The 25,162-nt window shown below is 47.9% G+C and overlaps 2 protein-coding genes across 2 annotated transcripts in view; both read right to left on the reverse strand.

The window, feature by feature from the left end:
* Positions 1 to 25,162, reverse strand: part of LOC126017555 (sentrin-specific protease 2-like) — a 407,516-nt gene that overhangs the window by 136,980 nt on the left and 245,374 nt on the right. The gene's annotated exons all lie outside the window — the stretch shown is intronic.
* Positions 6,690 to 24,807, reverse strand: AHCY (adenosylhomocysteinase). The gene is made up of 10 exons (XM_049779276.1): positions 24,690 to 24,807; positions 16,412 to 16,602; positions 14,370 to 14,445; positions 12,668 to 12,817; positions 10,460 to 10,572; positions 9,932 to 10,139; positions 9,758 to 9,845; positions 9,546 to 9,663; positions 8,206 to 8,400; positions 6,690 to 7,553 (listed from the first exon to the last, which is right to left on the reverse strand). The coding sequence occupies exons 1-10, from the start codon at positions 24,715 to 24,717 to the stop codon at positions 7,422 to 7,424; spliced, it is 1,299 nt and encodes a 432-aa protein (XP_049635233.1). The 5' UTR covers positions 24,718 to 24,807; the 3' UTR covers positions 6,690 to 7,421.

The following is a 25,162-nucleotide window of genomic DNA, read 5'->3' on the forward strand; positions in this document are numbered from 1 at the left end:
AACGTACCTGTGCTGCATGTGCTGCATGTGTTCCTGTACTCATGTACCACAGTGAGCCAATCACAACAAGCAAAGGTCCAAAGGTTATACTGTAATAGACTTCCTCTCTGACTCTGGCCCATCTGAGCAGGCTTTTGACAGTGTAGATTCAGGTACAGAACATTGTCTAATTTGCATGCACCAAAAGCCTGCTTGGGTTGGCTGAGTTAGAGAGTCGGTCCAAGCAGCCTTGCAGTGATTGGTGCAGGATCGAGTTGGAAAATTCGTTTTGTGGCAATATTCAGACAATTTTCGGTTAGCGGCATATTGACACATTTTTCGGGATATATTCGGCTATAAGACGAACCCCGATTTTCGTTGACTTTTTTTTTTGTTTCAAAAGTCGTCTTATACGCTGGAAAATACGGTAACTTTGAAAACCCCCCAAAAAATAGTCCAACTGTCTGCAAATATATATGGCCAATGATCATCCCTGTTTTGGCTCTCACCTTCTTCCATCCCGGTAGATTTTGTTACTGGCCTTTGTGGGTGGCCCCTTGGAAATCCATCATTTTCCCAGCCAGTCTTTGAGGGCATCAAGCCTTCAAAGATGAGTGAGAGATAACTGAATCATCTGTGGTCAAGGGCAGCACAAGTGACCACAACAAGCAATGTTCATGTTTAGGACTTCAAAGTCTAGTGGCCACAGCACTCCATAGTTGGAAGTAGGTAGGCCTGCCTCTTGGTTACCATGGTTGTCAATGCTGGCTGTTTGTTTGTTCGTTTGTTTTGGTCAATGCTGTTTTCTTACATTTTTGATTTTTAGGTCACAGAGCAGTATTCAGGGATAACTCCTGGCTCTGCATTCAACAATTACTTCTTGCAGGGCATAGGAACCATGAGATGCCAAGGATTGAACCTGGATGAGCCACATGCAAGGCAAATGCCCTACATACTGTCACTATCGCCAGCCCCATCAATGCCATTTCTGAGCCAGGCTTGTGAGATCCTGGATCCTAGATCCAACCTATTAGAGAGTAGTGTGAACAGTGCTAGGGGTTCTCCCTGTGAGATGCTCTGTGGCTTGCAGGGCTGGGTACACAGCATTGGCCTTCTATTTTTGTTTGGTTTGGGGGCCACACCTGGTGATTTCAAGGGTTATGTCTGATAGTGCTCTTGGGATTGTATGGGATACTGAGGATCTAATCCAGGTTGGTTGTGTGCAAGGTAAGCATCCCCTACCTGCTGTAACTACTCACTCCAGCCCTTGTTTCATTATTTTTCTGGCCATGCCTGGTGGTGCTCTGGGGACTAAGCATGCTATCTCTCCAGCCATCTGATGAAACTAGGCTACACTGCTTCTACAACAGTGAACAGCTACATAATGGCACTAGAGTTTAAATGCAGGCGCCAACAAACCACAATCTACCCTTCGGGCCATCTCTGTTGTGGTTTTGGTTTTGGCACCACAGGTCATTTTTTCCTTTCTCCCTCTGAAACCTGTCATCTTCCTTTTTTGGAGGATGTGCACTCCTGGGTAGAGTCACATAAGTGGCCTGGCCTGGTACCTACTGCCCTGACAGGTGGACAGGCCTTTCCTCTCCTTAACCCTACGCTGTGACATGTGTAGTACCTTCATGGTTGGGTTTTTCCTACTTAGCAGTTTCACCATTGGTCTGAGCTGGAAAGCAATTCGATCTAGCTTTCATTCCTCTGTTGACCTATATTTGCACGCACGCACGGGGCCGGACTACAACTGTGGTCACTTGTGCGTGTGTGCGTGTACGTGTACGTGTGCGTGTGTGTGTGTGTGTGTGTGTGTGTGTGTGTGTTGGGGCTATACCCAGTAGTGCTCAGACTAGTGGTCTTGGCTCTACACTCAGAGATTACTCCTGACAAAGTTGGAAATCCATATAGGGTGCTGGGAATTGAAGATGGATCAACCGCAAGCTGATTGTCCTATCATTCTGACCGCATGATGTGCTTCTTTTTCCTTCAACTGACCTAGTTAGAGGTCATATCTACAGATCCTCCATCATAGTTGGCCTTTTAGGGGAGTCCCTGTATTTACAAACCTCAACATCATAAGGCCAACCCAGCAATTTCCTCCAGAATATTTGGAATTTCCTTTAGCAGAGCCTCCTAACCTCATGCTGGTGTCTGTGACAGTTTCAACAAGAGTTACTTGGGGATTCTGTTTTTTCTTTTCTTCTTTTCCTTCCTTCCTTTCTTCCTTCCTTCCTTCCTTCTTTCTTTCTTGGGGATTGTTTTCTTTCTTTTTCTTTCTTCCTTCCGTTTTCCTTCCTTCCTTCCTTCCTTTTGGTTTTTGGGTCACACCCGGCAACACACAGGGGTTACTCTTGGCTCCATGCTCAGAAATTGCTCCTGGCAGGCTTGAGGGACCATATGGGATGCTGGGATTCAAGCCACTGTCCTTCTGCATGCAAGGCAAGCACCTTACCTCCATGCTATCTCTCCGACCCCAGGGATTCCATTTTCTCCACCAGTTGCTGATGCTACTCATAACTATTGAATCTGCAGTGAGCACTCGCTGGACCACCACCAGAAGGGGGCACTCAAGAAATCACACTTATAGCCAGAGCAGTGGTGCAAGCAGTGGGGCGTTTGCCTTGCGTGTGGCTAACCTAGGATGGACCACGGTTGAATCCCCTGAGCTGGGTGCAATTTCTGAGCGCATAGCCAGGACTAACCCCTGAACGATGCCAGGTGTGCCTTCCCCCCAAAAAAAAGAAGTCATACTTGGCCCTACAGAGGGTGGAAAGCTGCCCAGATCTGGGCCAGCTAGAGCCATACTTGGCCCAAGCCCAGTTTAGAGAGTTGATCTGGGCAGCTCTTTGAAGCTGCTTCGATCACACTGGTACCCCTGGCTGACTCCACTACAAGAGGTGTCCTAACCCTGACCACGTAGGTAGTGCTGAGTGGATTTCAAGGATGCAAATATGGGCTCGAGTTTTCCTGAAATCTTAGACCCCCAAGGCAGGGCTCCTATTTCTGCTCAGTGGTATAATCAGGGCCCACTGGGTTTTAGTCCACACTAATCAGGACTAAAAAGAGGGTCAAGTACCTCTACCCCAGCACGATTTGCCAGGTAGCTCAACTGACTGAGCATATGCTTTGTATTTGGGGGGCTGGGGTTCAATCCTTGGTACTTTTGGTTCACTAACCCCCACCTGGAGTGACACCATGTAGCTGTTTTGGGATTATGCTCAGGACTCACTCCTAGATCTATGCTCCGGGATCAGTCCTGGCCATCTCAGGGAACATTTTATATAACAGCACCTTCCCTAAATCCTATTTTTCTAAACTGCTGTCTAATCTTGTAAGTGTTCTAAATTCCTGAACTCAAAAAAAGCTTCCTTTGATCCACTGTGGACTAAGACAGTCTTTAATGGATCATAAAGACAGGATAGAAGTTAAGCACTTGCCTTACATGTGACTGACCCTGATTTATCACATGAGTTATCTATGAAACTCAACCATAGGCATCCTATATGGTCCCTGAGCACTGCCAAGAGTCACTGAGCAGACAGAAATTGCCTCTTTGGGACACATTATATGGCCACCCTCAGAAAAACTAAACATAAACTACTCATGCATGTTCTATAATTTGACTCTCAAAATGTGAGGAAAAGGTGGGGACAGGGTTTGGTAGTAAAGTGCAAGTTGCATGCTCCCCAGCATGCAGAGCACCTCCTACCCTACCAGTAAGTGTGGCTTTACTAGTCTGCCAGCTCCCATGGGCCCTAACAACATTATCAGGGACAGGGAACATTATTTAGAAAGTTCTCCCACTCCCGCTGCAGTCTTTGTTTATATTCACTACAAAATCACAGGGTGAGAGAGTTGATTTCAGCCTTTCTCTCAAACTCTATAATCTTCCAACACTGGCTCTAAGTACCCTTTTCCCTTTCCTCAAATAATGATCATGTCAGGATAAGGCCAGATACTAGAGACCCTTCAGCCAACTCCTTTGCCTGAGGAAGCTTCGAAGGAACCCAGACATGGGGTTGGGGGATGAGGGAACGGTACACATCATGCATTTTGGATGTGGTCAGGATCACACATGGGGTAGATTAGAGACCTAAGATCAGAGATAAACCAGACCAGATGTGGAAGCAGAGGATATATATATATATATATGTTGTTTTTTTTTTTTAAAGAAGTTTCTATGAACTGACAGTACATCTTAAAAGACAAAGACTGGGGGTAACAAAAACCAGAACCCCCAGGAGGACCTGAGCTAGGGGATAGCCCGAGACCTCACAGGGAGCACATCTGAAGTAGTTTCCTGTATCTATAAGAGGATCTGAGGGAGGTGCTGATTAATACTGGGGTGCTGTTGAAGTGAAAACAGCAGTGTCTCTGAACCCTGAAGTTCTCACAGACAGCAGCCTTGGCCATTGTCCTGAAACCATGGTTCTTTGGGTCACCTTGGAAGGAGCTGAGGTGGGCAATATGGGAAGCACTGTAGGGTCAACTTTTTTTGGAGGGGTCCTGGGTTATAGTTCCAGAATTATTGATCCAAGTGAAGTCTAAGACCAGACTCCCTGTTCTTAAACTTGAACATGAGGTATGGAAAGGATTTGGGGCTTAGACTGTCCTACCCAGCACAAAAAACAGTGCATGTTAAAGCTGATCTTTGCAGCACGAAGTCAAGTCTTTGTCAGGTTATCATGAGAAATGAACAGAAATAAACACCAAACCTGGCTGTAATTGGGAATAAAAGAAATGGCAGAGGACAGGGGAGTGGTTGCCATGTTTTTCATTGAAGCAGCCAGGCTGATGAACTATGAATAGCAGTATCCATATTTCCTTGTTTCTTACCACTGAGCCTTGTGTCAAGCTACTCTTAACTTCTAATTACTAATATAGGGGGGGGTCTTGTCAGATGGAGAACAGAAAATAAGCAAGCCTTTATGGAAGAATCAAGTAGGACCATTTTAGTTGTGTGTGTAGCTTAAGAATGAAAAGCAATGGTCTTATAGTCTCCTTCCTGTTCCCCAGAAGCCACCTTTTCAGCCCCATCCCTCAAAGCTCCCTCACCCTTCCTCCAACCCATCTCTTCCCATTCCCTGCCCCCTCACTTACTCTAGCTATCCTACTTCCTACATTTCCTTCATTTCTTTGCAAATACATCATACCTCTTCTCGGCTTTCTCTCACTGTTGCCAGGTACTGAATGCTGAAGCAGATAGTCTCCAGCTAACAAGCCCCCAAACCAGGACCAGGGTTTGGTAAAACTCCATTGAGACATTTAAGAGGGAACTAAACAACTTCCCATAAGACCTCTTTGTGTGTCTGTAGGCATGAGGGTGGAGTTGGGTTCTTGTGACACATTTGATGATGCTCAGTGGTTACTCCTAGCATTTACTAGAACCAAACTCAGGTTGGCTACATGCAAGGCAAGCTCTCTACCCACTTTTCTATTATCACTCCAGCCTACCTATAAAGCCTCTTTCTTATAAACTGACTTTTGGAAAGTTCCTTATTCTCATCTATCAGATTCAGATAGAGAAAGCTCAACATGATGTGTGCAGGCTTAGATGTAGGAGACTCAGATTCAGCTCCCAGTGCTACATGGTCTTCTGGACACTATCAGGGGAATCCATGAGTACAGCCAGGTATAATCCCTGAGCACCATCGAGTGGCTCAAACAACCTAAATAAATAGCAATAAATTAAAGTCAGGGATGTGGTTCCCCAGACACAGTGGATCAAACCAAGATGAAAACGGCAATGCTCCCCACCCCATGCACTGCCTGTAGTGACCCTTCAGTACCAAGCTAGGAGTGACCATAGAGTCCCACTCAGTGTGGTTCAAAATACCAAAGGAAGGGAAAGAAAATACACTGGGGGGGCCCGGAGAGATAGCACAGCGGTGTTTGCCTTGCAAGCAGCCAATCCAGGACTAAAGGTGGTTGGTTCGAATCCCGGTGTCCCATATGGTCCCCCGTGCCTGCCAGGAGCTATTTCTGAGCAGACAGCCAGGAGTAACCCCTGAGCACTGCCGGGTGTGGCCCAAAAACAAAACAAAACAAAACAAAACCACTGGGACAAAATATAAAATAAATTAAAGAGATGAAAAAACTATAGTTAAAAAATAATAATAAAATAAAAAAATAAAAAGGGGGGGGGCTGGAGAGATAGCATGGAGGTAGGGTATTTGCCTTTCATCAAAAGGTCATTGGTTCAAATCCCAGCATCCTATATGGTCCCTGTGCCTGCCAGGAGCAATTTCTGAGCGTGGAGCCAGGAGTAACCCCTGAGCATTGCCAGATGTGACCCAAAAACCAAAATAAATAAATAATTAATAAATAAATAATTAAATAAAATTCACTTATTAAAGGAGTCTTAATTGGGACGACTAAAAACTCTTCAAGAGGGGCTAGAAAGATAGTAGAGCATTTAGGAGCATGCCTTGCACATGGCCAATCCAGGACTAAATACATGGAACCCTATACAGTATGTCACAAGTGGTCTTTGTGTACAGAGCCAGGACTAGGTTCTGAGCACCACCAGGTATTGCCCCCAAACAAACAAAATAATTCACATTGAAGAACCAAGTATGTCATTAACCTTCTAAGCCCCTGGGATGTCTGAAACCCCAAAACCACCCTCAGAGTCTTCAGCAGACAGCCTAAATCCCTTCTTGCGTCACCCACTGTTCAACTGGATTATCCAGACCAAAAAATTGTTTAGGCACCAAAAAGTTTATTAACCAACTTTCTTATTCTTTTAACATTATAAACCTTATAAACAAACCTACCCACTTTTTTGACCCATCAGAGGAGCCATTATGTCACAGTGGCAGCAAACCGTCATCTACCCTTTCCTCACTTAGGTCCCTCAATATCTGGCAGTCATTCTGGGCTTGGCTGGTCCTTCGCAGTATATTCTAGCCCCCCGAAAAGAGGGACTCAAAAGTGGCAACCTCACAGCTCTGAGGTTTAAGAGAATGCCCGGCACTAAGCCAGCCTCTCAGGAGCGTGAACTTCACAATTCCTCCCTGCTCCCTTTTTCTGTTATGGGCTGATGAAACTGCTAAAATGTAAACCGAAAACAAGGGGATAAAGTCCACTGGCCTGGTGAGGGACTGGACAGGAAAGCACATGGGCTCTGTAACCAGACCTTCCGGTCTAGGACTGACCAAGTGAGTAGTTTCCAAAACTCAAGCTCATGGTCCCTTCTGGGTGTCTCCCTTCAACCCTCGTTATGACCAGGGCTTGACAAAGACTTCTGTTTCCCCTGATTAACTTGGAACAGTATGAGGAATGCCGCAGAGGCCAAACACAGTGACCAGCCCCACAGAATCAATGGGAGACAACAACAAACTATTTGCAAAGTTGGTGCCATTTGCTCTTTGGGATGAGCGGCAGGACCTGGGCAAGGACTGCAGCTGGAAGGCCATTGGAGAGCCGAGCTTTCAGTAGCGGTAATGATCAGGCTTGAAGGGGCCATCACGGGGCATTCCCAGGTACTTAGACTGCTTTTCAGTGAGCTTGGTCAGCTTCACATTCAGCTTGCCCAGATGGGCTTCAGCCACGGCTTCATCGAGCTGGGGAGGAAGACCTAGAGTCAGTGTCATGCCTGAGGACCCAATTTCTGCATTAACTGGCTAATTCAGAACCCCCTGTGTGTCTGACATGTGTGCCACGTCGATCACCCAGAGTGAGCTTGGGGACATGCTGTTTGAAATCCCAGATGCACTACCTCAAGAAGCAACAACATCACATTCTCCCCTCCAAGCACCGGCAGGATCACCATTTCCATCTCCTTCCTCACCCACCACCAACCCAAGCAGACAGCCCAAATGCTGGAGCTATATTATGGACAGGACACCTTTCCCATGATGGAGACACTCCATTTCCATGAGAATTCCTAAATCTTTAGTGACACCAAGTGAGGATCCCTTCAATTTCTTTAAGGAGCTATTTCTGCCTTCATCATACAGTTGAACAAATGGGGGCACAGGAAAGCCATTTTGACCCAATTAACATGCCCTCACTACCCCAATGTGCCAATTAGGAACTCAGTCTCAATTTGGGATCTCTATTTCCTTCTCTCCTACATGAAGAGAAAAAAATTCTGTCCCAGAGTGTCCTCTGAGAGCCTGAGAAAGGACAGAGACGCAAACACTCAAACCCCAGGGGTCTGATGCAGAACATGCCCAGTGCTGGACAAGATACCTGGCAGGGATGGGAACTTACCTTCTTGGGCAGGAAGTGAACCCCAACAGGGTACTTGTTTGAGTGAGTCCACAGCTCAATCTGTGCTAGCACTTGGTTGGTGAAGGAGTTGCTCATCACAAAGCTGGGATGACCCATGGCACAGCCCAGGTTGACCAGTCGTCCCTCTGCCAACAGGATGATGCGGCGTCCATTCTTCAGCCAGTAGCGGTCCACCTGCAAGTGAGCAAAGTATTGGTGAGGAAATGTTGGGATACGGTGTCCAATGCCTAACCCTATTATACCCTTTCCTCTTGTCTAGCAGTGCCCAGGCAGGGGAAGAACATCCAGAACAACCTCTGACATGGGCCCTTGCCAGACCACTTAGAACCACTGATGTAGAAGCAACTATGAGCTGCAGTCCCCATAAGTCTGCTGAGATTAGAATGAAAACATTGTTGGAGGTTTGGCACACACTAAGTCTTCAGTAAAAACTTCTAAGGGGTGGGCCAGGCCTAAAGAAATAGCTCAGCAGGCTAAGTATGTGCAAAGCATGCAGGAGGCCTGGTTTAATCCTTGGCACCACCAGGAGTGACCTGAATAGAGCCAGGAATAGCTCCACAGGCACCACAGTGGTCACACACACACACACACACACACACACACACACATTAATGTTCCCACACACACACACACACACACACATTAATGTTCCCCCACTTTTTTTTTTTTTGGTTTTTACCTCACACCCACACACGTTAATGTTCCCCCACTTTTTTTTTTTTTTTGGTTTTTACCTCACACCTGGCAGTGCAAGAGTTACTCTGGCCCCATAATCCATAACTTAAGTTTTATTAGTATCTCCTTTTACAAATAAACTTAAATCTAATGTGTTTAGACACTTGTCAAGAGCCACAAATGCTGGCTGAAGTGATTGAAGGTAATATGAGCCTCCGTTCTCAGCCATCATGCTGAGAAAGGCTGAATCCCATGTTCCACTGCTGCTCAACTGAGCCCGTGCATCTGAGAGAGCCTGGGAGCTTTATTTAACACAGGAACAGGGAGGCTGGAGAGCAGCTCCGGGGATGAGTCAATTCTGTGTGTATGATTAAAGCTTCTTAATCCCCAGCACCACAGGCTGCTCCAAACACTGCCAGGGTAGTCCCAGATACCAGAGGGCCTGAGCAGCATCACATCTTCAGCTGCTGAACCAAACTGACTGAGAAATGTCAGGGAGAATCCCGGGCCTCCTGAGCACAGCTCGAAAATTCCCACCCCAACCCCAGTTCAAAAGATGGGGTTCCCTCGAGGAACTATAATTTAGGCGACCCAGGAGATGGCACTCTCAGCTGGCTTGGCCAAGCCCTGCCTGCACTGCTCACCTGAGGCTTGATGTTGACCTTCTGAGCTGAGTTCTCCTCCAGCCACTTGACGTCTATCTCCACATCAAAGTGGCCGATGTTGCACACAACAGCATCATCCTGCATCTGCTCAAAGTGTCTGTGTGGGAACCAAAGACATGGGGAACCATTAGAGAGAAAGAACAGCGGAAGCCCACCCCACCCCATCCCGCAGCCCTTACCTTGGCACCTACCGGCCAAGGATGATGTCCACGCAGCCCGTGGTGGTCACAAAGATGTTTCCCTCCTTGCAGGCCTCGTCCATCGTGGTCACCTCATAGCCTATGCAGACAGCAGTCCTGGGTTAACCGGGTAGCCTACTCTGCCAGGGCCCCCAAAGCTGCCAGCCTGCCCTCACCCTTTCTTACCCTCCATGGCTGCCTGCAGGGCGTTGATGGGATCAATCTCAGTGATGATGACTCGGGCACCAAAACCCCGCAGGGCCTGTGCACAGCCCTTGCCCACGTCCCCATAGCCTGCCACCACTGCCACTTTGCCTGCAATCATCACGTCTGTGGCCCGCTTGATGCCATCAATGAGCGACTCCCGGCAGCCATAGAGGTTGTCAAACTTGCTCTGAGAGGAAATGGGGGATAGGGAGATGGTAGGCCAGGCACTGATCTGACCTCCTGAGACTTCTTCGCCCACCAGCCCGAATTTCTTCCTCCTTTACCTTGACCGTTCAGAAGGCCTCCTGAGGATCAAGTATGAGAGGAAGGGTTGTGTCCAGGGGCCTTCCTGGCTGTAGCACTGGCTGAGAATTGCTGTATACCCCAATAGAATGCATGCAGTTCCCCCAACCCACACACCAATAAATGAAGGCATCTAGTGACCACCCTGGAGGGAGCCCTGCTTCAGAGGCGAGGCCTGGTACAGTCACTGGCCCATATGCTCACCTTGGTGACTGAGTCATTGACATTGATGGCAGGCACCTTTAGGATGCCATTGGCCATCATCTTGTACAGGTTATGGACACCAGTGGTGGTTTCCTCGGAGATGCCCCGGATGCCTGAATAAGAGAGAAGTGATGAGACTCAGGCCACAAAGGGAGACTCAAGGTACCACAATGAGGCCCATCAGAACTCGTGTCTAAACCCACCTGGATTCCTTACTTTTCCCCACTAAACAAGCTTTTGGGTTCCTTCTAGATTCCCAGGTTTGTGACCAGTACAGCCTGCAGCATGAATGAGGATGCTTACCACCAAAGGCCTAAGGACTCAGCCTAAACTCCTACAGTCCCACTCCTATCGTCTCTGGCCTAATCACCCAATAACACCATTTCCCAATATTTTAGTGTATATGGGTGGAAATTTGGGGGTCATACCTGGGATCATACCAAGGTTGGTCATATGTAAGAAAATGCCTTTCTTACCTCCTATACTAACTCCAGCCCAAATATATTAGAAATACTCAATTCCCTTTTCTCTCAGAATCCAGCCAAACACTTTCCCTCTTGACCTATTAAGTCCTCAGACATCCAGAAGGTCTTTTTTAGGGGCCACACCCAGCAGTACTCAGTGGTCAGTCTTGGCTCTGCACTCAGGAGTTACCCCTGGAGGGGCTTGGGAACCATAAAGAATTTCAGGGATCAAACCCAGGTAAGCCTCATGCAAGTTAAGTGCCCTACTTGCTGTGCTATCTATCTCTCTGGCCTCACAAACATCCAGGTTTCATGAAGTGCTAAAGCTTTTTTTTGTTATGGGCCAAGGAAACAGAGAAACTATAAACTGAATACAAGGTTCACTGGCCTGGTGAGACTGGACAGTAAAGCACATGGACTCTGAAACCAGACCTACCAATTTCTAGTCTATGACTGACCAAGTGAGTAATTTTCAAAACCCATCTCCAGTGACACTTCCCAGTGAAGAAGTGGTCAAGCAGGCTTCTTTTTTTTTTTTTTTTTTTTTTTTTTTTTTTTTTTGGGCCACACCCGTTTGACGCTCAGGGGTTACTCCTGGCTATGTGCTCAGAAATCGCCCCTGGCTTGGGGGGACCATATGGGACGCCGGGGGATCGAACCGCGGTCCTTCCGTGGCTAGCGCTTGCAAGGCAGACACCTTACCTCCAGCGCCACCTACCCGGCCCCAAGCAGGCTTCTTTGTTCCTCCTGCCTTAAGATAGGCCTCCAGCACTGACCATCATCTCCATCTATTTTTGTTTTGTTTTGTTTTGTTTTGTTTTTGGGCCACACCCGGAGGTGCTCAGGGATTACTCCTGGCTGTCTGCTCAGAAATAGCTCCTGGCATGCATGGGGGACCATGTGGGACACCGGGATTCGAACCAACCACCTTTGGTCCTGGATCGGCTGCTTGCAAGGCAAACGCCGCTGTGCTCTCTCTCTGGGCCCATCTCCATCTATTTTTTTTTTTTTTTTTTGGTTTTTGGGCCACACCTGTTTGACGCTCAGGGGTTACTCCTGGCTATGTGCTCAGAAATCGCCCCTGGCTTGGGGGTACCATATGGGACGCCGGGGGATCGAACCTCGGTCCTTCCTTGGCTAGCGCTTGCAAGGCAGACACCTTACCTCCAGCGCCACCTACCCGGCCCAATCTCCATCTATTTTTAAGGAAGCCACTAGTTCTAGCCCTCACCTTGTCCTTGGAACATTTTATCAGCCAACATTTATCAGCCTTCCCTCCATCCAAGCCCTATTCTCTAGCTTAAGGCCCCAAGCAGTTCAGGCGAGGTAGCCTCTTGGATGCACCATTCAGTTTTTACTAAAACTTATTTAGAAAGATGTGAGGTGGTCGACTTGATAACACAGCGGTAGAGCATTTGCCTTGTACACAGTCGAATCCAGGTTCAATCCCCAGCATCCCATATGGTCCCCAGAGCCTGCCATGAGCAATTTCTGAGTGCAGAGCCAGAAGTAACCTGAGCAGCATGAGATATCCCCCAACCCCAAAAAAAAGAGAGGTTAGAGAGGAGAAGTGTGTGTTCAAGAAAGAACACGAGCTTCTTCAGGGTAGAAATAAAGCAAAGAAACAGAGGCAAGCAAGTGAAATATGTATTCCAGGGAGAAGATGAGCTCGAAGACCAAGGCTCTCGCCACATCTTTGATCCTCTGGAAGTCCTTCTAGCTCCTGTGAGCCTGCTGTGCTCACCAGACAGGAGCTGTGGGTACTTGGTATGAATGAGGTTGGTAAGGTCACCGCCATCGTCCAGAATCATGTTGAGGGGCCCGTCCTTGAAGTACAATGTCTGTTCAATGCACCACAGGTACTCCTCATCCGTTTCCCCCTTCCAGGCGTACACTATAAGGGAAACAGCAGGTCAGGGTGGGATCTCATTGGTACCCGCTCCAGGGAAGGATCTGGACAGAGCCAGTGCTATCTCCTCCCAAATGTCATCCCCACACCTCCAGTCTTTTGGATCGTCACCTCACGAGTCAGGTAAACCTAAAGTCTAGCCCAGCTCTGCACATCAGAACTGTGTCTCTGGGCAAACCACATCACCCCAATGTGCAGTGTTTACCTGAAAATGGGGCTCACAACGAATGGTACAGAGTAAGTGAACTGGAGGTTAAGAGTAGCACCCCCAGGGACAGAGTCAGAGCACAACTGTAAGGCGGCCAACCTGGGACAGATTCAGGTTTGATCCCCAGCATCTCATATGGTCCCCCAAACTTGCTATGAGTGATTTCTGTCTAAGCACAGAGCCAGGAGTAACCCCTGACCACCATCGGGTATAACCCAAAAACGAAACAAAACAAACAAAAAAATAGCAACCCCACTCTGACACCCAGCAGAAGTCCCTACAAAGAATGATTTCCATTCCCAACTCTTTCTGTCTGCGTCTCAGGACTGGAGCATAAACCCACAGCGACCTGAGTTCTTACCCACACTGCTTGTAGCCGGGATGGGGGTGCATCAAGAGCAGGAAGCCACACTCAGCTAGACCCAAAAAGCAAGGTTCAAGTTTTATTCTGCACAGCAAGAACTCGAGGACCCATCATTCTCTGGTGGGTGGTTCCAGAGTCTGGCCAAAAAATTACTAATAGCCGCTACTATGTATGAAGCATTTGATTCTTCGTGCCAGGCATTACTCGAACTGCTTCATGTCCCAACTCATTTTCCCACACAGAAACCTCATGAGAGGAGCATTCCCAGGAGGTAGACACAGGTGTGAAACTCCCATGACCTTCAGCTGAGCAAAGGCCAAAGTCAAGCCAGCTGCCACTCTCTTACCTAGGGCAAGATCACTGAAGCCAAGCTTTTCCAGAAAAGGCCATGGAGAAAAGTTGAAAGTGGGAGATTTGCCTGGGCAGTCTCCTGAACCCACTTCCCCTTCCACCTGGTGCTGTCTAGAAGAAACCACTAGCCAGTGTTGTTAAATGGGTCTCTTCTTCCAAGGCACAGGCAGATTCACCTGTTTTTCTGGCAGCTTGAGAAAATCCTTTGGCTTCGATACCCTTAGACTTTCAGTCAGTCCCCAAGCAATGGGGTAGGGGAAGCTCTTTTTCTGACCTGTATCCCTGCCCCCCCCCCAATTCTGAGGGAAATAAACTGGCATCATTTCCAATCATTAGAGCCCACCTGTCATAGAACTTGACTTCTGAGTGCAAGGCAAGGGTCCTAACTGCTGTACTATTTTTCCAGCTCATTACATAAGTTGAACTGAACCTAGAAGCAACTTCCAAAGGATTTTGGATGTTATTAGAACAAACCAGTGCTTTCCTATGGCCATCAGGCTAAAAGTCTGTGGGCCTGAATCCCTGGACCTGCCCATCCCTACAGGAGTCAGTGACACACATAGAACCCAAGACCCAGGATGCAGCCCCATGTCCTAGCAGTGAGCAGGACTTACCTGGAATGCCAGCTTTGGCAATAGCGGCTGCTGCGTGGTCCTGGGTAGAGAAGATGTTGCAGCTGGACCATCGCACCTGGAAGACAGGTAAGACAGCTACCGGTTGGTCACATCTGGCTAACAGGCACCAGGGTCAGCAGGTATGGACAGGGATGAGAGGCTCAGGATACAGGCCCTGCTGGCTCTGCTACCAAAAGCTGGGACTGTGGTGAATGATAGGAGCCAAACCAGAGGCAGTGATAAAATCAGACTTACGTTTTTTTATTTTGTTTTGGGGCCACACCGGCATTGCTCAGGGGTTACTCCTGGCTGTCTGCTCAGAAATAGCTCTTGGCAGGCACGGGGGGGTATATGGGACACCGGGATTCGAACAAACCACCTTTGGTCCTGGATCGGCTGCTTGCAAGGCAAATGCCGCTGTGCTATCTCTCCAGGCCCCAGACATGTTTTAAGGTGTCATTTTCGTGATGTACACCAGGGAGCAAGGAAACAGATGAAGAGTTAAAGGGCTGAGCAGAAGGGATATCATAGTTGGTAGGGCACTTGCATTACAGGTGACTGTCGTAGGTTGTATCCTGAGCACAACCAGGAGTAACCCCTGATCATTGTCAGTGCCCTCCCCCCCAAATAAAACAAAACACCAAAACAAAACAATAGAGTTCATGGTCTAGAGCAAAAAATACAATAGGTAAACATATGCTGACCTGGGCTTGATCCCCAGCATCCCATCCCAGGGACAGTAGGAAGCCCAGCACCTCAAAAGAAATGAAGGGGAAAGGAAGAATGGAGTGGGGGATGAGAGTAAGAGAGAGAGAAAAAAAAAAAGAGAGTGGAAACAGTAGTGGTGAATGTGATCAGAAGCAGTAGTAATGAAGGTATAAAAAGGCTAAAATGACAGGAATTGATGAGAGAGGATTCAGGGATAAACCCCAGGTTTGTAAAACAGACAAAACCTGGATGTCTGGAGTTCCTAATTGCTTAGGTAGGGAAAAGTGGGAAGAGTGGAATTAGGAAAGTGGCGTGTCTGAATACAATCTGTCAAGATTAAACTGTCAAGATTAGCTGTCTGTATAGAAATGACACATTAGCAGCTGGACATAAACAGTGAATGTTCAAAAGTGCAGAAGAATACATATGTGGACATCATTGTCATCTAAACAGTATTGAGGAGAAGGGACTGGTGAGGGAAAGATTTGGGCTACACCCGTTAGTGTATTCTTGGCTATGCTGAACCACTCCTTAGTGGTACTCAGAGGATGAGGATCAAACCTGGGTCCAGCTTCCCAATAATATCTCTCTGAACTTCTAAGCAGTACTTAAAACCATAAACCAAATTACCAAAAACATGATTACAAAGAAAGTAAAGGTCAAAAAACTGGGGCCTTCTAAAAAAAGATTAGTTGGTTTTATTTGGGGGCCATATTCTAGAGGTACTCGGATTATTTCTGACTCTGCATACATGCAAGGCATACAAAGCAAGCACCCTACCTGCTCTACTATCTCTTCATCCCCCCGACTCTCCTCATTTTGACTACTCTGCCTGGTCCCATCTTTGTTTAGGATCTTATGCCTGCTTCTGCTTGAGACCTTGGAAGGCGGTCAACCAATGGTACTCAAGTATCACACTGAACCAACCAGAACACGCCGTCCACCGGCTACCATAATTACTGGTGCAATATAGGCACAGGACCCAGGGGGAGCCTAGGAGAGTCCAGAACTGACATGATGAAGTGGGATAATACAAGTGAGTTCTTTCTGTTATGGTGGGGCGATCAGATGGATGTGAATCGAAGACAGTGAAAGGTATCTTCCCAGTAGGGGAGAAAGTATTCGGAGAAGTTACCACAGCAACAGTGGCAGCAGGGCCAGAAGTAACATGTGTTGGCAGACATGATTACCCTGCAGGTGACCTGGACTCAAACCCCCACACCTGGCACGTACCCCAGTACCCCTGGGTGTTTCTACACACACCCGCAAAAGGTGGCAGCATGAGGGGATACAGTTTATTTCCCTGCTCCACGGCGAGCTGCTCCGAGCCTCACCTCAGCACCCAGGGCCACCAGGGTCTCAATGAGGACAGCAGTCTCCACCGTCATGTGCAGGCAGCCGGCGATTCGGGCCCCTTTCAGCGGCTTGGAGGCAGAGTACATCTCGCGCATGCGCATCAAGCCGGGCATCTCATTCTCCGCTATGTCTAGGGCCTTGCGTCCCCAGGAAGCCAGGCTGATGTCGGCTGCAGGGGCAGGAAAGGTGGGAGGTTGTCAGCCACCCTGTCCCACGAAGCACTGCTGCACACTCCCCCATGTGTGGATTCGCACTGCACTCACTCAGCGAGGTCTGAAAAGCCTGGACAGTCTCGACAATGAGAAATGGTCCCTGCCCAGCGTAGCTTACAACCAAAGAACCCCACGGGTAAGTGAAAAGTTTGACATTTTCCTCTAAATGCCCACTGAAAAACAACTCTCAGACCAAATAGACCACTCACTCCTTCCCTCTCTGCTGTCACCTACGAGCCCTCAGTCCCTAAAATTTAGCTCCTGGGCTTTCCACTCCCTCTTGGTAAATCAACACTCTTCGTTGATATTATCGAACACTGACAACTTTGAAAAGCCTTCTTCCCCAGCAAGATGTTTTGTTCTGCATCAAGGGAGCTCCTCTGTGTGTTCTTGGGCTCTGAGTCCTAGAGAAAGTGGAAGGTAGCTGATTTGGGAGAAATAAATTGGGATGCCCAGTTCCCCCTTCCCTTCTTTTGCAAATAATGAGCTTTCCCAGGATGCAGTCCTCGGGTTCCCTGCACCTCAGACTGCTGGGTTGCTGCTGGTTTGAAGTTCAGTTAGTAGGATTATTAATGTCACTCATCTATATCCTTAGATCTTGCTGTAAGAGAAGCTCTATTTTGAACACAATATGAAACCCCAAATTTCTCACTAATTATGATTCTGAGAGAATATATCAATTCCCTCTCTCAATATCTACCCACCCACTCCACCCATTCCCAAAGTGGTTCCTAGGTCAAAGGTTTACAAACTTCCAATCTCAGAATCAATAGCCCTAGAATGGAACTTGGCACTACTCTTGTTTTGTTTTGTTTTGTTTGTTATCACAGCAGCATTGATTAGGGGACCATGAGACACTGTTTGTACTCAGGCTTGTCACTCTTTGTCACCAGGGTCTATACTTCCTGGCCATGAAATTCAAGGTTTGTTTCATTGTGGTCTAAAGACGGAGACCCCCCGCTTTTTGTGTTCAGATACTCCTGGCTCTGATACTGTTAGAAAGTAGAGGGCCAGCACAGCAGGTAGCTTGTTTACCTTGCACACAGCTGACTGGGGTTCGATCCTTCGCATCTCATATGGTCCCTGAGCCTGCCAGGAGTAATTTCTGAGCACAGAGCCAGCAGTAGCCCCTAAGTGCTGCTGAGTGTGGCCCAAACACACACACACACACACACACACACACACACAGAAACTGGAGGGTCAGAACAGTGACTAAGGCACTTGCCTTGCATCCTGTAACCCAAGTTTGATCCCTGGGAATGCATCTGGGCTCTGAGCATTGCCATGGAAATATCAGGAATAATTCTTCATCACAGGTGTGTTTGTGTGTGTGTGCGCACTGTGCATGTGCACAGACTACCACCCACCCTCCAAAAATGTAAGAAAAGCTGCCTAGATGCAAGGAGAACATCAGGGATTTGATCTTGGAGCATAAGTCTGAAAGGCAGGTGCTCTAACCCCCTAGGCTATTGGCTATTCTGCCAGATAAAAACCCTTTTTTGGTTGGGGATGTAAAAACAGATTATTTGGAAATTCTGAGGGAGGGGATGGGGAGGTTAAGAAAGAAAGAGAACACAGTCCTCTCCAAAGGTGGAGAGATCCCCAGTACACAATCCAGTATGAAATCAGAAAGTTCACATCTCAAGAGGAAGAGGATGATGCAGGGGGGAGGGAGCACATGTCCCTGATTAAAACTTTTTAGTTGTTTTGGAGCCAGAGCAATAGCACAGTGGGGAGAGCTTCTGCCTTGCATGCAGCCAGTCCAGGTTCAATTCCCAGCGTCCCACATGGTTCCCCAAGCCTACCAGGAATTATTTCTGAGCACAGAAACCAGGCGAAATTCCTGAAAACTGCAAGGTGTGGCCTCCAAAAAACAAATAAAAAACCCCACAAAAACTTTATTATTTTGTTTTGTTTCCAGCCCCACCAGTGTATGGTCAGAATTACTCTAACCTTGGAGACTCAGGAATCACATCTGTTGGTGCTCAGGAGAGCACATGGGATTCTGGGATCAACCCAGGTTGCCTGTGCGAAAGACAAGGGATCGTGGAAATGTTGATTTCAAGCAGATCTCTCTGGCCAAGTCTTATCTTTCCAGCACTTACCTCCAGAGTCCCAACTCCAGGAAGGTTCCAGCCAGTTCAGTGTGAAATCTCAACCTGCTAATCCTCCCCATCACTATTCCCCACTGCACCCAGTGCACACTTTCAACTTCTTCCTTCCAGTTTAAGATCCCAGTGCCTCTCTCCCCTTTGGTCCTCAAATCTTCCTTCTGTTCAATTCAGTCCTCTGTAGGACCCACATCAGTGAAGCAAGCAGGAATAAAAATAACTGGTTTCTTAAGAGCACAAACTCAAGTCCCACTCCAGCTGCCCCATGACATTTTCTTATTGAATGTTTATCCCTCATCTCTCTAAATTGCTCACCCTCCCCTTAGCTGTCAGCCTCTACCTGACAACTCTGAGTTAAGAACTATGCCACTCTCCTCACATGAACTCTCTTGACTATAGGGACTGAAGATTTCATCCTTCAGTGATTTCCTTCACTCACCTCTTACATCCTTAAGGACTCACCATTCCCACTACAACATATCTTCTGGAGGTTTCCAAAGACTCCTACATCTAATGATGAGTTATCAGTAAGAATTCACATTTCTTCCAATAGTGATGCCACCATGACTGCCTTCTAGTTCCAAAAGTCTTTCTTTTTTTTTTTGTTTGTTTGTTTTTGGGCCACACCCGGCGGTGCTCAGGGGTTACTCCTGGCTGTGTGCTCAGAAATAGCTCCTGGCAGGCACGGGGGACCATATGGGACACCAGGATTCGAACCAACCACCTTTGTTCCTGGATCGGCTGCTTGCAAGGCAAACGCCGCTATGCTATCTCTCCGGGCCCCCAAAAGTCTTTCTTTACTTGACTTCTCTGCCTTATGGGCAAACCTGTCTGTGTTTTTTTCCCCTACATTCCTGGCTCTTCTCCCTCTAAGAGTCAAGGTTTGGAGGCCCTCAGGGCATTTTTCCTCTTCTCCAAGTTTTATAGATGATCTCATTCATTTTTATTGCCTTTCTCAAGGGCAATAACTCCCATATAATTATCTCAATCCCAAACTTCCCTCTGAATTTGACACTGGTATAACTCAAGCCTACTCAGCATCTTCATTTGAACCCATATGACTTCTTTTAGGGAGGAAGGGTGGGGATGCAAACCTGGCTGTGCTCACGGCTTACTCCTGGCAGGCTTGGGGGTCCACATGGGGTGCCAGGGTCAAATCCAGATCAGCTGTGTGCAAAGCAAGCACCTTACCTGCTCTTATGATCTCTCTCCTCACAAGATTTCTTTTTAAAATTCAAATGTTACCACTCTTCTAATGTAAAAAAGCAGTCAATTGGGGAGGAAGCAATATAGTATAGCAGGAAGGCTGCTTGCCTTGCACAGACCGACCTATGTTTGAACGCTGGCACCCCATATGGTACCCTAAGCATCCAAGGAATGACCCCTGAGCAGAGACAGGTGTGTAGGAGTAAGCCCTAAGCATAGACAATTGTGGAACATACATACATACATACACACACACACAAGCCAATCCATTTCCAATTCTTTTGTTTTTTGGTTTTTGGGCCACACCTCGTGACGCTCAAGGGTTACTCCTGGCTATGCGCTCAGAGATTGCTCCTAGCTTGGGGACCATATGGGACACCAGGGATCAAACCCAGGTCCATCCTGGGTCACCCTCGTGCAAGGTAAAAGCTCTACTGCTGTGCTATCACTCTGGCCCCTCACCTCCAATTCTTAAAGTTACCCTCAGAAAGGCTAACCTCTTCCTCTTCTTCCTAAACTTCCTCAAGGACTTCCTTTGCATACACAAACCAAGGACACTCCTTCTCCCACTCAGTTCTAACCTTAAGGCTCATCCCAGTAGCCAGAGATATTATCTGGTTCATAACAGATGCTCAACTGGAACTATGGATAAAAAAGACCTTGGCATATTCCTGATGAAGGAACAGGGTGTGCACCAGGTGAATCAAGTAGAGGAAATAAGGTGAGTCTGGATTTGTTGCCAATGAGATGAGAGGCCTACACAGGTTTGGTTCGGGGGAGCGGAGCTGTAGCACAACAGGTAGGGTGTTTGACTTGCATGCAGCCGACCTGGGTTCGATCCCTGCCATCCTATATGGTCCCCCGAGTCCGCCAAGCGTAACCAATGAGCACAGTCAAGCTTGGCCCAAAACTGAAAAAAAAATTTTTTTCATGTAGACTCCGGTGAAATGTCCTTTAAAATAACTACGTGTGTTAATTGTTTGGGGCCACTGAACACATCCCCAGCCAAAATTTCAAATATGTTTGGCTTTTCTTTCTTTTTTTTTTTTTTGAATGCAGGGTGTTGGGTCACACTGGTGATACTCAGGACTATTCCTGATATTACTGGCTCCTCGATAGGGAAGGTGAAATGCAAGAATGCAAGGCAAGCCCCTTATCTCCTAGACTATCTCACCAGCCAAAAATAACTTTTAAGAATATCATGATGAGGGCCGGAGAGATAGCATGGAGGTAAGGTGTTTGCCTTTCATGCAGAAGGACAGTGATTCGAATCCGGTAGTTCGAATCCCAGCATCCCATATGGTCCCCTGTGCCTGCCAGGGGCGATTTCTAAGCGTAGAGCCAGAAGTAAACCCTGAGCACTGTCAGGTGTGACCAAAAAACAAAAAACAAAAAAAGAATATCATGATGAGGGCCGGAGAGATAGCACAGATGTAGGGTGTTTGTTTGCCTTGCAAGTGGCAAACTTGGACCAATGGTGGTTCGAATCCCAACATCCCATATGGTCCCCTGTGCCTGCCAGGAACGATTTCTAAACAGAGAGCCAGGAGTCACCCCTGAGCGCTGCCCTGTGTGACCCAAAAACCAAAACAAGACCAAAAAAAGGAATATTATGACCACAATCATTGAAAAAAGACCCTTTGGCTGCTGTATTGGATCTGTAGAACAAGGGACACAGGGGAGCTGAGGAGGGAGCCAGAACTGGAGTAGCAACCAGGAAGGTAAGGAAGGGAGCAGATAACATGGAAGACAGTGGTGCTGTGTGTATGGTGCTGTCACCCTCATCCCTGAGTCACCTTTGTGTCTACAGGGCCTGGCAGGTAGAATGGGTCAGCAAACGTTTACTGACATTCTAAGGAGTAAATGAAAGGTCCTAAAAGCAGCTGGCATGAACAGGAGTAGCAAAAATCTTAGTCCAGCTCCTACCAGCATTTGCCATAAGAAATGGCCCCGACAGGATTCATCAGTCTCAGGTCCCACAGCCAGACAGTAGTGGAGGTTAGGTGGGTGGTCTAGAGCCTGAGGCCCTGGGGCTGGAACCAGATGCAGTGAGCAGGCTCTGGCCCTCCTATTAAACCCCACCTTCTCCATCACTGTTTGCCTCCTGCACTCACTCACTGCCTAACATGGGGTCCTCAATAAAGAACTAGGAGTGTCCAGTGTATCAGATTCTCTTGCTTTTTGACAGGACTTGATGGACATCTGTTCCAGAATAAGCTAGGAGAAATGCCAAAACTTTCTGAGTTAGTTTGTCTGTGAAATGGGAATATTCACCTTTATTTTACCCTTGCTGTAAGTCGCGAGGATTAAAGAAAATGGATGCTGTTTTAGGATGGCTTCCTGATTGGAGGTTTCCTTCCAACTCACCCAGTCCCTATATCTCCTTCCATAATCCAAAACTCTCCTGCCCACACTGCAATCTCCATAGTAAGATGAGCCTCCTTTGAGATCTGCCAATAGATGTGACCTTGACATAACCTTTCTGAACTTCATCGGTTTCATCCTCCACACAATGGAGTCAACTTGATAAGCCCTACTACATGAAAAAGTACTATTAGATGACACTTTATTTCTTTTGGGCTTTTGGTCCACATACAGTGATGCAGCTTACTCCTGGCTGCATACTTAGGATAGCTTCATGCAGAGCTTGGGACAATATAAGGCTTGGGTGCGGGATCCATCTAGCTGAGCTCTCTTTAGCCACTACAGTTACTAGAGTGATGGAATCCTTGCAAGTCGTTTTAGAGCCTCTTCCACTGTATAATGGAATAAAGTTCACCTCTAGAGACTCTAAACACATGTACCACACAGACCACAAATATTCTTTTATAAAGATTTAAATTGTTGATAATACTTTAAAAATTGAGGGATCTGGAGTCAGACATTTTGTCTTTCGTACAGCTGATCCAGGTTTGATTCCCAGAAGCCCTTATGGTCCTACAAGGTGTGATTCAAGTGCAGAGCCAGGAACAAGTTCAGAGAAACTATTGGTTGTAGCAAAAAAAAAAAAAGAAATAAAAAGAAAAGAAAAGAAAAAAAAAAAAACCCAGGGGCTGGAGAGATAGTACAGCAATAAGGCATTTGCTTTGCACACAGCCAATCCAGGACCTAAAGTGGTTTGAATTCTGGCATCCCATATGGTCTTTCTGAGAGGAGCAATTTGAGCGCAGAGCGAAGAGTAACCCCTGAGTGTGACCCCCCCCAAAATAAAATTTTTAAAAAAAGGCAAAAAACCTGGAACCGAGTGATGGATGTCACAGCAGGTAGGATGTTTGCTTTGCACACAGCAGACCAGGTTCGTTCCCACCATTCCATGCCTCCAGGAGTAAACCTATGCAATACCAGGTTGGGGCTTCCCAAACAAAAAACAACCCCAAATCTGTTGGCTAGGATAGGGGAGGTAGCCTTAAGAACTAAAATGCATGCTTTGCATTTGGGAGCACCTTATTTGTGGCCTACTTCCACCAAACCACACTGGGGTAAAGCCCCCAAAGTGGGGGGGGGGGTTTCCACCTGTATTAAAAGGGTTTGCTAAAAATTGTGTCCTGTGGCCGGAGAGATAGGATGGAGGTAAAGCGTTTGCCTTGCATGCAGAAGGTCGGTGGTTCGAATCCCGGTATATCCTATAGTCCACTGAGCCTGACAGGAGCAACTTCTGAGCATAGAGCCAGGAGTAACCCCTGAGCGCGGCTGGGTGTGACCCAAAGACCAAAAAAAAAAATTTTTTTTTGTGTCCCGAGTATGGTTTTTATTTTTCAGATTTTTGGTCCCACATAGCTGTGTTCAGGGGTAATTGCAGGCTCAGTGTCTGGGCAGGTTAGGGGAGTTGTAGCAAATCTTTAACATATGCCAGACATCACCAGATGCCAGCCAGACAGGGGTAAAACCAGGGTCTGTGGCTTGCAAAGCAATCCCCTTAGCCCTGTGCTATTTTCCCTATCCCTAAACAGATTCTGTATGTCCAGCGTGGAAAGGTGTGATCTGAGGAATACACGGCTGGATTCTTCTGTCCCACCTCCTTGCAACGCTAAGATCCCTGAGATCTAGAGCCCAAAAACTCATCGAGTCAGTCCCTAACTTCCAGAGCTGTGAAGCTTCAAGTACAATAAAGATGAGACCCATGTGGATCTTCCAGAATGGAGGCCCAACAAATAAATGCCTATTATCCATTTACAGAACTGCAGGAAGGGTTTTTTAGCTACTGCAAATTCCTGGGGCATGGTGGCCCTGGGGAAGGCCGCGGGAAGGGGAGTGATCCCCTAGGTTGAGCACCTCCAGCCCCGTGTGGACTGCACAGCCCTCGCCTTCCCTGCCCGAGGCCCAGCCAAGGTCCTGGGTCTGTTTGCCCTGGACGACCCAGGCCGGCTAGTCCAAGGCCCGGGCAGGTCGTGACCCGGGCAAGAGAACGCGTGTTAGTTTAGTTCACGGAGATCCGGGGCACCGGACCGTTTCCCCAGCCAGACGCGTCTCCAGCCTAGCAGGCAGCGCCGCTAAGAACACGCCGCGACCCCGGGGCACGCCGGGAGTTGTAGTCCTGGGCCGCCCTGCACGCCCTCCTCGCCCAGGCAGAAAAACTCCAACTCCCAGGAGGCCTCGCGCGCCGAGAAGCGCGCCGAGACTGCGATTCGAGGGGGTCTCAGGGCCCCGGGCCGGCCCGGCAGCCGACGCCCGCTTCCAGCCCTGAGCAGTCGCGGGGCAGGCGCTCGCGGCTGCTTCCTCCAACTCACCGACTTTGTAGGGCAGTTTTTCCGACATGCTGGTAGAGCTTCGGGCGGCGGCGGCCTGGCCGAGACGTGAGGACGAGCACGGGCGAAGGGCGCGGAGTAGGGAGAGACGCGTGTTGCCGGCGCCTTTAAATATCTGCCCCTTCGTTGCATATTCATGACTTGTTGCATATTCATGAACAGGCCCCCGGTGCTGAGTCGTTCGGGGCGGGGCTTAAGGCCGAGGGCGGGGCCTAGGGGGACTGAGAGCCTATTGAAAGAAGGCCAGATTTTGCGCCCCGCTGGCCTTCGGACCTTCTTTCTGCCTGCAGTCCCACTAGGAAGGAGCAAGGGAGAAAAGAGCCGACTGGAAGTGATTCTTTCATTCCTTCAGTCAGTGAATCTGCTGTCAAACGAATGGAACTGAAATTCCAACCGGTTTACTTCCTAATCCTCAATTTCTTCCCCTGTGAAGTGGGCTGAATGAGAAACACAGA

This window comes from Suncus etruscus, chromosome 9 (assembly GCF_024139225.1).
Source record: "Suncus etruscus isolate mSunEtr1 chromosome 9, mSunEtr1.pri.cur, whole genome shotgun sequence".
Taxonomy (NCBI): Eukaryota; Metazoa; Chordata; class Mammalia; order Eulipotyphla; family Soricidae; genus Suncus; species Suncus etruscus.

Bases quoted from the DNA above. Each gene is read 5' to 3' on its own strand.
- AHCY (XM_049779276.1), bottom strand. From the start codon at position 24,717: ATGTCGGAAAAACTGCCCTACAAAGTCG. The intron at 9,846-9,931 runs GTAAGAAAGGGT...CTGTCTGCATAG, and splicing joins CCTGCAGGCAGCCATGGAGG to GCTATGAGGTGACCACGATG. The intron at 8,401-9,545 runs GTGAGCAGTGCA...GCTCACTTGCAG, and splicing joins AGGTCAACATCAAGCCTCAG to GTGGACCGCTACTGGCTGAA.